This window comes from Oryctolagus cuniculus, chromosome 8, assembly GCF_051225735.1.
Source record: "Oryctolagus cuniculus isolate XC-2025 breed Fujian yellow rabbit chromosome 8, ASM5122573v1, whole genome shotgun sequence".
Taxonomy (NCBI): domain Eukaryota; kingdom Metazoa; phylum Chordata; class Mammalia; order Lagomorpha; family Leporidae; genus Oryctolagus; species Oryctolagus cuniculus.
This window is the reverse complement of record NC_142874.1, coordinates 112,371,314-112,384,702: the sequence shown is the minus strand read 5'-3', so window position 1 is coordinate 112,384,702 and position 13,389 is coordinate 112,371,314. Positions and strand designations below refer to the sequence as shown.

The window sequence follows — 13,389 nt, the reverse complement described above, 5'->3', positions numbered from 1 at the left end:
CAGCTATATGCTTTATGAAAGAAATACTCTTGAACTGTATCAGCGATTTTAGGGTTTAAGAGCTGTGTACAAAGCATTCCATATTAAAGAATGATGGTGTACACTGGTTTCCAAAATAGTGATACTGTGTGTTCCTAACAGTTAGCAAGGTATCTGTAACAGTCATAGTTCTTTTTTTTTTTCTTTTTAAGATTTTATTTCTTTATTTGAGAGGCAGAGTTACAGACAGAGGGAAAGACAGAGAGAAAGGTCTTCCATCTGCTAGTTTACTCTCCAAATGGCCACGGTGGCCAGAGCTTGGCAGATCTGAAGCCAGGAGCCAGGAGCTTCTTCCACATCTTCCACATGGGCACGGGCACAAAGGCCAAAGCACTTGGGCCATATTCCACTGCTTTCCCAGGCCATAAGCAGGGAGCTGGATCAGAAGAGGAGCACCCACATGGGATGCTGGGACTGCAGGTGAAGGCTTCGGCTACTATACCACGGCACCGGCCCATGCAGTCATTGTTCAATAAATGTTGAATCACTGAATAGCTAGAAAGGGGCAGAGCTTGTATTTGAATCTAGAGTTGTCTTTTAAAGAACTTATTTTTTTATCTTAGTAACTGAGTTACAGATGCTTTCCTATAGAATCAACTCAACTGCCTAAGGTAGATATAAGAAATTAGACATATGAGAAGATTTTTTGCAGATTTTATAGGATGCTTTTTCTTTATTTTTAATTTAAAATTTTTTAAAACAGATATATTTATTGATTTGAAAGGCAGAGTTACAAAAAGAGAGGGAAAGACAGAGTGAGACGGATCTTCCATCTGTTGGTTTACTCCTCAAATGGCTGTAATAGCCAGAGCTGGTCCAGCTGAAGAAGGATGCAGGAACTCCATCTGGGCCTCCCAAGTGGGTAGCAGGGGTCCAGGCACTTGGACCATCTTCAGCTGGGTTCCCAGGTATATTAGTAGGGAGCTGGATCAGAAGTGGAGCAGCCAGGACTCAAACCAATGCCTTGTTACAGGCAGCAGCTTAGCCCACTGTGCCACCATGTCAGCCCATGTTTTTTAAAAATTGTTTTTTATTTTCAGGGTGGTGTTGTTGCATAGTGGATTAGGCCAGCACTTGTAATGCCAGCATCCCATGTTGGAGTGGCAGTCTAACCACTCAACATTTGATCCAACTCCCTGCTAGTGTGCCTGGGAAAACATTGGAAGATAGGTTAAGTGTTTGGACCCCTGTCATCTACATGGGAGACCCGATGGAGTTCTAGGCTTCTGGCTTTGGCTTGGCCCACTCCTGGCTGTCGGGGCCATTTGGGGAGCGAGCCAACATATAAAAATCTTTCTCTCTGCCCCTTCCTCTCTCTTTGTCATTCTGTCTTTTGAATTAATGAATAAATCTTTTTTAAAAATTATTTTCATTTTTATTTTAAAGATTTATTTATTTGAAAGGGGGAGTTACAGAGAGAGAGAGGAAGAGCTTCCATCTGCGGTCTCACCCCCGAAATGGCCACAATAGCCAGGGCTGGGCCATGCTGAAGCCAGGAGCCAGGAGCTGCTTCTGTGTCTCTCCCATGGGTAGCAGGGGCCCAAGCTCTTGGGGCATTCTCTGCTGCTTTCCCAGGTACATGAGTGAGCTAGATCCAGCTGGCACCTATATGGGATGCTGATGTCGCAGGCAGTAGCCTGAACTGCTACACCACGATGCCGACCCCCTTTTATCTTCTTGAAATAGAGACAGAGAGCGTGTGTGTGTGTGTGGGTGTGTGTATGTTATCCTCTGTCCATTGAGGCAGGAGCCAAGAATTCCATCTGGGTCTCCCATGTGGGTGACAAGGGTCCAAGCACTTAAGTCATTAGCCTCCCATGATGCATCAGCAGGAAACTAGTTTGGAAGCTGAGTATCTGGAGCTCAAATTGGCATTCCTTTATGGGATGTAGACATCTCAAGTGGAGGGTTAACTGCTGTGCCACAGTGCCAGGCCTATAGGCTGCTTTTTGTACCTATTCTGCGTTGTGTTGATTATCTCATACAAGAGTTAGGAGAGGAGGAAAGCCTTGAGGGGAAGCATTTGGGTAGATAGCTACTGTGACAGCCTGTATTATTCACTTAGCTAAACCTATTTGGTTCTTCAGAACTCAGTTCAAATGTTACTTCTTTCAATAAATCTTCTTTGTTTTTTGTTTGTTTTTTTTTTTTTTACAGGCAGAGTGGACAGTGAGAGAGAGAGAGACAGAGAGAAAGGTCTTCCTTTTGCCGTTGGTTCACCCTCCAATGGCCGCTGCGGCCGGCGCGCTGCAGCCAGCGCACCGCGCTGATCCGATGGCAGGAGCCAGGAGCCAGGTGCTTCTCCTGGTCTCCCATGAGGTGCAGGGCCCAAGCACCTGGGCCATCCTCCACTGCACTCCCTGGCCACAGCAGAGGGCTGGCCTGGAAGAGGGGCAACCGGGACAGAATCCGGCGCCCCGACCGGGACTAGAACCCGGTGTGCCGGCGCCGCAAGACGGAGGATTAGCCTAGTGAGCCGCGGCGCCAGCCTCAATAAATTTTCTTTGAACAATCACTACACACTCATACTCCTCCACACACATGGCCTGGGTTGTCCTATGCCCAGTGGTATCTCATATTTGTAATACTAAGCTACTTTGTCTATTCAGTTGTCTGCTGCCCTAACTAAAGTTGTGTTTCTTTGAAGGCATGTATGAGGTCATGGCATATAAGTCTTTCTTGAGTGAGTCTTATGGAAATATGACCTCTTTTTCTCAGCTCTGGGGAATGGAGGGTACCTAGAGGGTGAGGGCAGGCCTTTGGGGTCTAAATGTTTTAATTTTACAACGAGTAAGTTGGCTGTAATGGGACACTTTTTAGTTGCCTGTGCCTATTAGAAAAGTTGTTTTTCAGAAAAGGATATAGATTTCCCTGTTCTGCTGGAGATAAACTGGATAAGAACTCTTTAATAATAGAATTGTCAAAAATGGAGAACACTTGGGCAGGTGCTGTGGTATAGTAGATTAAACCTCTGCCTGTGGCACCAGCCTCCTATATGGGTATCAGTTCGTGTCCCAGCTGCTCCTCTTCTGATCCAGCTCTCTGATTATGGCCTGGGAAAGCAGTGGGAGATGGTCCAAGTGCTTGAGCCCTTACACCCATGTGGGAGACCCAGAAGAAGCTCCTGGCTTCGGATCTGCCCAGTTCCTGCCATTGTGGCTATTAAGGGAGTGAACCAGTGGATGGAAGATACCTCTCAATCTTTCTCTCTCCCTCTCTCATTCTTTCTCTCTCTGTGTCCCCCTCCCCCCGTATGTAACTCTTCCTCTCAAATAAATAAATCTTAAAAAAAAAAAAAAAAAGAACACACACTGTATTACCTCAAAGACCTCTTCCTAATCACATTCTCTGGTTCTCTGTTAATCCCCCACACAAATTTTAGTGGGTCTCATTTCTAGAGTAAAACTTGGGGACATCTAGACTTTACTGTGTGCCAAGCACAACAGTAGTGCATTTTTAAACCCTTAAGAAGTGGGTGACATTACTTATATTACGTGAGGAAAGTTAAGTATAGAGGTGAAATACCGTGCTCTAAGGTCACAACTGTCAGCGTGAAGCCAGAACACAAGCTGTGTCCACTTATCTCAGAGCCCTTAGCTCTGTAAACACATCTGCCTTGTCAACAACCTCAACATTTCACATCATGATTTTTTGCTGAGAATGCCTGTCTTCCTCCACTCTTTCCCACTCCACTAAATTTAAATGTTTAGAACGTGTAAAGAGCAATCTCATTAAGAGATTATTTTTCCTGTGGGACTATGGTCTTCCTACTTTTTACTTGTTGAATATTATGGTTAGTGGTGAATTAAGCCAATGAATATAGAGTGGATTAAGATATGTATTTGCAAAAACTCATAAAAGGACTAGAGGGGGGGGAGAGAGGGGAGTTGAGGGGGAGAGTAGGAGAGAGGGAAGTGTGGTTGTCTTCTTGGAACTGTACCTATGGAATGCATGAAATCTGTTCTCTTTATATTACTTAAAAGAAAGAAAAAATTAAATGATCTTTCTATTCCAAAAAAAGAGAGATTACTTTCTTCCCTAAAAGTTTTGTTAGCACTTACCTGATGTTAAGACTTTGTTTTTAATTTTCTGCAGCTTTTTTATGATGTGTCTTTGTTATTTTTGCATATCTATGTCAGCTCTGACTGGGAATTAAACCATCTAAAAACCTAATGACTTAGGCCGGTGCCGCAGCTCAATAGGCTAATCTTCCACCTAGCAGCGCTGGCACATCGGGTTCTAGTCCCGGTTGGGGCGCCGAATTCTGTCCCAGTTGCCCCTCTTCCAGGCCAGCTCTCTGCTGTGGCCCGGGAAGGCAGTGGAGGATGGCTCAAGTGCTTGGGCCCTGCACCCCATGGGAGACCAGGAGAAGCACCTGGCTCCTGCCTTCGGATCAGTGCGGTGTGCCGGCCGTGGCGGCCATTGGAGGGTGAACCAACGGCAAAAGGAAGACCTTTCTCTCTGTCTCTCTCTCTCTCTATCCATTCTGCCTGTCAAACAAACAAACAAACAAAAAAACACAACCTAATGACTTAAAACAACATTCACTTATTTAACTGAAATTCTGCAGATTGGCTGAGTTGGTCTCAACTGAATGGTTCTTTTCTTTTTCCTTTATAAAAAAAGATTTATTTCTTTTATTTGAAAGGCAGATTGACAAGAAGAAGAGAATCTGCTGGTTCATTGCACAAATGCCCTCAACAGCTGAGGCTAGGCCAGGCCGAAGCCAGGAACCAAGGAACTCCATCTAGATCTCCATGTGGGTGGCAGGGGACCAAGCACTTGAGCCATCATCTGCTGCCTCCTAGGCACATTGGCAGGAAGAAGTGCATGGAACTGGTACCCCAGCTAGCGCTCCAATATGGGATGTGGGCATCCCAAGCAGAAGTTTAACCTACCATGCCACAGCAGGTCATGGGGCTGCATATCTTAGTTGGCCAGTAGGTTAGTCTAGGCTTGTTTGTATGATAACAGCAGAGTTCCAAAGACAAAGACAACATAAGGCCTCTTGATTATAAGCTCCGAATTGGCACTTCAGTTCTACCACATTCTGTTGGCCAAACAAACCCAGTTTCAAAGGGTGAGGAAATAAACTGTACCTCTTTTCTTTATTTTTTAATTTAAATTTTTAAATTTTATTTATTCGAAAGGCAGAGAGATCTGTTCACTCGTTCACTCCCAAATGCCTTCAACAGTCAGGGCATGGCCAGGCCAAAGTCAGGAGTAGAATTCAGTTTCGGTCTCCCACATGGAAGAAAGGGACCCAAATACTTGAGCCATCACCTGATGCCTCCTGTGGTATACATCAGCAGGAAATTACACTGAAGAGCAGAGTTGGGACTCAAACCTAGACAATTCTCCTATGGGATGCGAATGTCCCAAGTGGCAGCTTACCTGCTGTACCAAGCTTCCACCCCAAACTCTACTTCTTTTTTCTTTTCTTTTTCTTTTTTTCTTTTTTTTTTTTTTTTAAGATTTATTTATTTGAAAGACATAGAGATAGAAGGAAATATTCTATCCACTGTTCATTACTGAAATGACAACAGCCAGGTTTGGATCAGGTGGAAGCCAGGAACCAGGAACTTCATCCTAATTTCCAACATGCGTGGCAAGGGACGGCACTTGGGCTATTTTTTGCTGCTCTCAGGTACATTAGCAGGAAACTGGCTTGGAAATGGAGCAGCCAGAACTTGAACTGGCAGTCTCATATGGAATTTCAGCATTGTGGTGCAGCAGATTAAGCCACTGCACCACAATGCTGGTCCCTAAACTCTACCTCTTGAGGTAAAGAGCTACCAAGTCATATTACAAAGGGACATGGATGGGGGCCGGTGCTGTGGCACTGTAAGGTTAATCCTCCGCCTGCGGCACCGGCATCCCACATGGGCGCTGGGTTCTAGTCCCAGCTAGCTCCTCTTCCAATCTAGCTCTCTGCTGTGGCCTGGGAAAACAGTGAAGGATGGCCCAGGTCCTTGGGCCCCTGAACGCACATGGGTTACTGGGAGGGAGCGCCTGACTTCTGGCTTCGGATCAGTGCAACTCCAACCGTTGCGGCCATTGGGGAGTGAACCAACGGACAGAAGACCTTTCTCTGTGTTTCTCCCTCTCACTGTCTGTAACTACATCTCAAATAAATAAACAAAATCTTTAAAAAAAAAAAAAATGGACAGGGAGAACGTTATAGTTATTTTTGTAAATACTCCACCACATTATCCTGGTTGAACTTCACTGGTTTCTTGAATTAATGGATTGGATTCTTTCATCTGTCCTGAGAAGTTTTCAGCCTTATAGTTATTTTATTTTATTTTTTAAAGGATTTATTTATTTGAAAGGTAGAGTTACAGAGAGGCAGAGAGAGAGAGAGAGAGGTCTTCTATCTGCTGGTTCACTCCCCTGATGGCCACAATGGGTGGAGCTGCGCCTATCTGAAGCCAGGAGCCAGGAGCTTCTTCTGGGTTTCCCATGTCGGTGCAGGGGCCAAAGGATTTGCTCCTCACTAAGTGCCACCCTATCTCTCCCGTCTTTCTAGTCAGATGCCTTCAGGCAGAAACTGTGATTCACTCTGCTGTGCTCTTAATTCCCTCTCTGCTTTCTCTTTCTTGTTGGGGTTTTTTGCTATTTTTTTTTTTTTAAGATTGATTTATTTGAAAGGCAGACTTACAGAGAGAGAAGGAGAGAGAGAGAGATCTTCCAGCTGCTGATTTGCTCCTCAAATGGCCACAATGGCTGGGGCCTAGCCAGACTGAAGCCAGGAACCTGGAACTCCATCTGGGTCTCTCACGTGGGTGGTAGGAACCCAATCAATTGGGCCACCTTCTGCTTTCTTGGTGGTTAGCAGGGAGTGGTTTGAAGTGAAACAGCTGGGACTCAAACCAGTGCTCAATGGGATGCTCAAAAAATATTTGTTGATGATAAATGGATAGGACAAATATAAAATTACTTAATTAATAAAATTTATCCCCTTCCCATCCTTTTTAGAGTGCAGATTTGAATCTTATGTGGTCATGTACATTAGGTTAATGGTTACTAGAGCTGAATGTAAATAAAAAATAAATAGGCATTATCTGATAGCATAAGAAATGTTCTATCCGTTCATGTACCTTGCTGGAATTTACTTTGCACACATGAACATATTGAATCACTAATATTTTCTTTTATTCGGCCTCTAGTGTTTGTTTTCATAGCCTAGTCAACACTGTCCTATTGTTAGTGATCCTAAATTCATTAGGTTCACAAGAGGAAGAGGCTTTGATTCACCTCAGGTAATGGTCTTATGTGTTCATGTAATCACAGTTGAAGGGATTAAAACTTTTAAGACAGTGGGGCTGGCGCCGAGGCTCACTAGGCTAATCCTCCGCCTTGCGGCGCCGGCACACCAGGTTCTAGTCCCGGTTGGGGCACCGGATTCTGTCCCGGTTGCCCCTCTTCCAGGCCAGCTCTCTGCTGTGGCCAGGGAGTGCAGTGGAGGATGGCCCAAGTACTTGGGCCCTGCACCCCATGGGAGACCAGGATAAGTACCTGGCTCCTGCCATTGGATCAGCGTGGTGCCCCGGCCACAGCGCGCCGGCCGTGGCGGCCATTGGAGGGTGAATCAACGGCAAAGGAAGACCTTTCTCTCTCTCACTGTCCACTCTGCCTGTCAAAAAAAAAAAAAAAACCTTTTAAGACAATGGAAAGGATATTGAGTTTTACTTTAAATTCAAAACTGGGGACCAGCTTAGCAGGTTAATCTGCCGTCTGCAGTGTTGGCATCCCGTTTGGGCACCTGTTCGAGTCCTGGCTGCTCCACTTCTGATTGAGCATCCTCGCATATGTGCCTGAGAAAATGGTAGAAGATGGCCCAAGTGCTTGGGCCCCTGCACCTGTGTGGAAGACCTGGAAGAAGCTCCTGGCTCCTGGCTTCGTCCTGGCCCAGCCCCAGCTGTTGCGGCCATTTGGGGAGTAAACCAGCAGATGGAAGATTGGATTAATCGATCTTTCTCTCTCTCTCTCTCTCTCTCTTTCTGTCTCTCCTCCTCTCTCTGTAATTCTGACTTTCAAATAAATAAATAAATCTTTAAAAAAATTTTTTGAAACTTTAAAGGAAAAGTGGCACCCCCATTGGCCTGAGCTGAGCTGATCTGAAGCCAGGAGCCAGGAGCTTAATCCAGATCTCCCACATGGGTTCAGGGGCCCAAGGACTTGGGTCATCCTCCACTGCTTTCCCAGGCACATTAGCAGGGAACTAGATTGGAAGTGGAGCAGTTGGGACTTGAACCAGCACTCAAATGGGAGACTGGTGCTGCAGGCCAGGGCTTTAACCCACTGCGCCACAGCACTGGCCCCCCAACACACTCTTATGATGGGATTGTCAACTTAAAATTTGAAATTTGGTGTGTATAACTGAAATCTAGAAGAAGTAGCATCTTAGAATTATAGATTTAGTAGTTCTTGTGATGGACTGGGAACACACACACACACACACACACACACATACAATATGGGATGTAGATATCCCAAACAAAGTCTTAATCAGTACTCCAAATGCCCACCGCTGAACATTATTTTTATTTGGTATTATTTTAGGTATCGACAGATCCTGGAAAAAGCCATTCAGTTATCTGGGGCAGAACAACTAGAAGCTTTGAAAGCTTTTGTGGAAGCAAGTAAGTAGAATGGAAATTCCATGATTTTTGCTATGTACCAGAAATTGTTTAAAGTGCTCTATATGTATTATTGCATTTAAGGTTCACAACAATCTTGTGAGATTGATGATATTGTTCTCATTTTACAGTTGTGAAGTTAAATTTCTTTTTTTTTTTTTTTAAGATTTATTTATTTTATTTGAAAGGTATAGTTACAGAGACAGAGGTAGAAAGAGAAACCTTCTGTCCACTGTTTCATTCTCCAAATGGCTGTAACAACCAGGGCTGGGCCAGGCTGAAGCCAGGAGCCAGGAGCTTCTTCCAGGTCTCCCACGTGGGTGCAGGTGCCCAAGCACTTAGGCCATCTTCTGCTGCTTTACCAGGTGCATTAGCAGAGTAGTGGGACTCTAACCAGTGCCCATATGGGATGCTGGTGCTGTAGGTGTCTACTTAATCTGCTGTACCATGGTGCCGGGGCTCCCCTCCTGTTTCTTTTTAAAAGATTTACTTGTTTATTTTGAAAGAGTTACAGAGAGAAAGGGAGAGACAGAGAGAGAACTCATCTCCTGGCTCATTCCCCAGTTAGCTGCAAAGAGCAGTGCTGCACCAGGTGGAACCAAGAGCTTTATCTGGGTTTCCCACGAGTGGCGGGGGCCCAAACACTGAGGCCATCTTCCATTGCTTTCACAGACACATTAGCAGGAAGTTCGATTGGAATTAGGGCAGCTGGGACACAAACTGCTGCCCATATGGGAGGTTGGCATTGCAGGTTGTAGCTTAACTTGCTACACCACAATACCAGTCCCAAGTTTCTTAAACTGTATGATTGGGAGTGGGCTATGTGACACCAGAGCTTTCACTGTTAGTCACATAGAACAATACCTTATAGATATCTATAGATGATGTTACTATATCTAGTATTGATTAAAGTTGATATTGATTGTTTTAAAAATTTTTTTAAATATTTTTTCTTTATTTTTCAAATGCAGAGACAGACAGACAGAGATCTTCCAATGCTGGTGGACTTCCCAGATGCCCATAACAGCCTGGGTTAAACCAGATAGGCCAGGAGCCTAGAACTCAATCCAGATTTCCCATGTGGGTGGTAGAGACACAAGTACTTGAGCCATGATCTGCCTCCCAGAATGTGCATTAGCAGGAAGTTGAATCAGAAATGGAGTAGTGGCCAGCGCTGCACCTAATCCTCTGCCTGCGGTGCCAGCACCCCAGGTTGTAGTCCCGGTTGGGGCGCCGGATTCTGTCCCGGTCACTCCTCTTCCAGTCTAGCTCTCTGCTGTGGCCAGGGAAGGCAGTGGAGGATGGCCCAGGTCCTTGGGCCCTGCACCCGCATGGGAGATCAGGAGGAAGTACCTGGCTCCTGGCTTCGGATCGGCACAGTGCACCGGCTGCAACGTGCCGGCTGTAGCGGCCACTTGGGGGGTGAACCAACAGGAAAAGGAAGACCTTTCTCTCTGTCTCTCTCTCTCTCTCACTGTCTAACTCTGCTTGTCAAAAAAAGAAAGAAAGAAAGGAGGGAGGGAGGGAGTAAGGGAGTAGCTGGGATTCAAACCAAGCATCCATATGGGATGGAGGTTTCCCAAGCAGCAACTTAACTGCTGTGTGCCTCCTTATGTGTTGCTTTTATTAGGAAAATACAAATGACACTAAGTGTGCTCGCAGCATTTGCTTCATTTAAATTTCATGAAAATTATATCACTGTTTTCTTCTTTTACTCTTTTTTGGAACTGGATGGGGGGTCAGCATATAAAGAAAGATGTAGGTGTTTCTGTGCCTTAATATTATAGAAAATTAAGAGAAAGGAATGGTATAAAAGTCTCAGTTATTAAATAAAACCTTTTCCCTGACATTTCTTTTGCTTAGAGAAGTTATGATATCTTTACTGTTTCAGTATAGTCAGAAAAAAATCAAGTAATTCAGTGTAAGGAAACTTGATTTGTGACATGTTACAGTATAAGATGATTAGGGTATGGAATTCCTGGAATAACACATTGAAGGTTACACTAATACAGATATGTTTTCAGTATTAATTTTAGGTAAGGGTTGATTGCTTAATGAAAATTTATAAATTACTCATGTTTTCTTATCTCTTTCTTTTTAAACAGTGGTAAATGAGAATGTCAGTCTTGTGATCTCACGACAGTTGCTGACTGATTTTTGCACACATCTGCCTAACCTGCCTGATAGCACAGCCAAAGAAATCTATCACTTTACCTTGGAAAAGATCCAGCCTAGAGTCATTTCATTTGAGGAGCAGGTAAGAATCTAGAACAACAGTTTTTGAATTTGAGATAGCGGCAGTTGCTTTGAGAATCTGATGCTATTAAATTCCTAATGGAGATAATTGTGCAATTTGATATTTGATGAAATAGAATCTCAACCAGCGTTTTTTGCTTTTAAAGATTTATTTTATTTGTTTGAAAGGCAGAGTTACAGAGAGAGAAAGGGAGAGACAGGGAGAGATCTTCCATCTGCTGGTTCACTCCTCAAATGGCTGCAATGGCCAGGGCTGGGCCTGGCTGAGGCCAGGAGCCAGGAGCTTCATCTGGATCTCTCACATGGGTGCAGAGTCCCAAGCACTTAGGCTATCTTCTACTGCTTTCCTAAGTACATTAGTAGGGAGTTGGATTGGAAGTAGAGCAACCGGGACATGAACCAGAACCCATATGGGATGCTGGCATCACAAGCAGTGGCTTAACTCCCTGTGCTAACAGTGCTAGTCCTGTCTACCACCATTTTACAGTGTAAAATCTAATAAATATTAGAATGTTTGCAATTCCACCTGACATTTGCCCATATATTAAAATTTGATCTTACCAGTCAAATATTACTCTTTAAACAGTTTTAAAAAGTCAGTATAAAAAATTGTTATTAGACTACACACGGGAAACTTCAACATCCTATATGCAGAGACATAAAAGCAAATTTTAACATTTAAACTAAAATATTACCATAACTCACATTGCAGAAATGCATTGTTTCATTTCACTGCTTTGATATTATGTGAATGCGAAATTCATAGAAAAATTTGGGTGGTCTAGATAAACTTTGATTTGCCACCCTGTATGTTGAATAAGAGCATTGTCAAAATGGATTAGTTTATCATCTATTTATTTTAATTGACTAATGAGTTATGGTTGAAGTAATTTAACATGTATACCTTCTATTTCAGGTTGCTTCCATAAGGCAGCATCTTGCATCTATATATGAGAAAGAAGAAGATTGGAGAAATGCAGCCCAAGTGTTGGTGGGAATTCCTTTGGAAACAGGACAAAAGTATAGTAAATAGTGGATATTGAATGAATATATATACATATACATACACACATATAGGATATATAATTATTTACCTACATTTTTTTCTTACATTCTAATACAGGAAAGAGATAAACAAGTTATAAGTAAATTTTGTAGTATGTTAAAAGATAAATGCTTACTTACAGAGAAAAGTAAGGGGAAAAGAGGGGACAGATTGTATATATCATTAAATTGGGTAGTAGGGTGGTCCTGATGTCACTTTCCCAAAGATTTGAAGGAGAGAGGGTAGTGGATTAGAGCTATTTGAGGGAAGCACATCACTGGCTACTCAGAGAGATGGTTAATGCAAAGGCCCTAAGATGGGAACATGTATTTTCAAGAAGAATAAGGAAGGGGCTGGCACTGTGATGTAGTGGCTTAAGCCACCGCTTGTGGTGCCACATCCCATCTGGGTTTGGTTCTAGTCCTGGCTGTTCCACTTCTATTCCAGCTCTCTGCTAATGTGCCTGGGAAAGCAGTAGAAGATGGTCCAAGTGCTTGAGCCTCTGTACCCACGTGGGAAATCCAGAAGAGGCTTCTGTCTCCTGGCTTTGGCCTGGCCCAGCTCCAGCTAATGTGTCCATTAGGGGAGTAAGCCAGTGGATGGAAGATTCTGTCTCTCCCTTTTTCTCTGTAACTCTGACTTGCAAATAAAATAAATCTTTTTTAAAGATGTATTTATTATTTGAAAGGCAGAGTTAGAGAGAGAGAGATCGATCTTCCATCTGCTGGTTCACTTCCCAAATGGCCACAGTGGCTGGAGCTGAGCCTATCTGAAGCCAGGAGCCAGGAGCTTCTTCCAGTATCCCATGTGGGTGCAGAGACCCAAGTATTTCTGCCATCTTCTTCTTTTATTTTTAAAGATTTATTTTATTTATTTGAAAGAATTACAGAGAGAGGTAGAAACAGAGAGAGAGGTCTTCCACCCGCTGGTTCACTCCCCAGATGGCTGCAATGGCCAGGGCTGCGCCAATCCGAAGCCAGGAGCTAAGAGCTTCTTCTGGATCTCCCACGTGGGTGCAGGGGCCCAAGGACTTGGGCCGTGTTCTACTGCTTTCCCAGGCCATAGAAGACCAGAAGAGGAGCAGCCGGGACTAGAACCAGCGTCCATATGAGATGCCGGTGCTTTCAGGCCAGTGCTTTAACCCGCTGAGCCACAGCGCTGGCCCCTGGGCTGTCTTCCGCTGCTTTTCCCAGGCTGTTAGCAGGGAGCTGGATGAGAAGTGGAGCAGCCAAGACCTGAACTGGCCACATGGGATACTGGTACTGCAGACAGTGGCTTTACCCACTACTTTAAAGAATCATTCCGACTACTGGGTTGAGAAACTACAGGCAAGCAATGATAGAATTAGGGATATGTATTGACACAGAGGAGATGGAAGTTTTGAGAAAAATTGGGTTTTGGACATTT

The 13,389-nt window shown here is 44.1% G+C and overlaps 1 protein-coding gene across 5 annotated transcripts in view; it reads left to right on the top strand.

The window, feature by feature from the left end:
• The window catches only part of COPS4 (COP9 signalosome subunit 4), a 47,660-nt gene that overhangs the window by 3,695 nt on the left and 30,576 nt on the right, over positions 1 to 13,389 (top strand). For all 5 annotated transcript variants that reach the window (XM_002717065.6, XM_089303161.1, XM_089303163.1 and 2 more), the window contains exons 2-4: positions 8,605 to 8,684; positions 10,787 to 10,938; positions 11,854 to 11,957. In XM_002717065.6, coding sequence (XP_002717111.1) covers positions 8,605 to 8,684; positions 10,787 to 10,938; positions 11,854 to 11,957 — 336 coding nt within the window. The remainder of the gene's footprint in view (positions 1 to 8,604; positions 8,685 to 10,786; positions 10,939 to 11,853; positions 11,958 to 13,389) is intronic.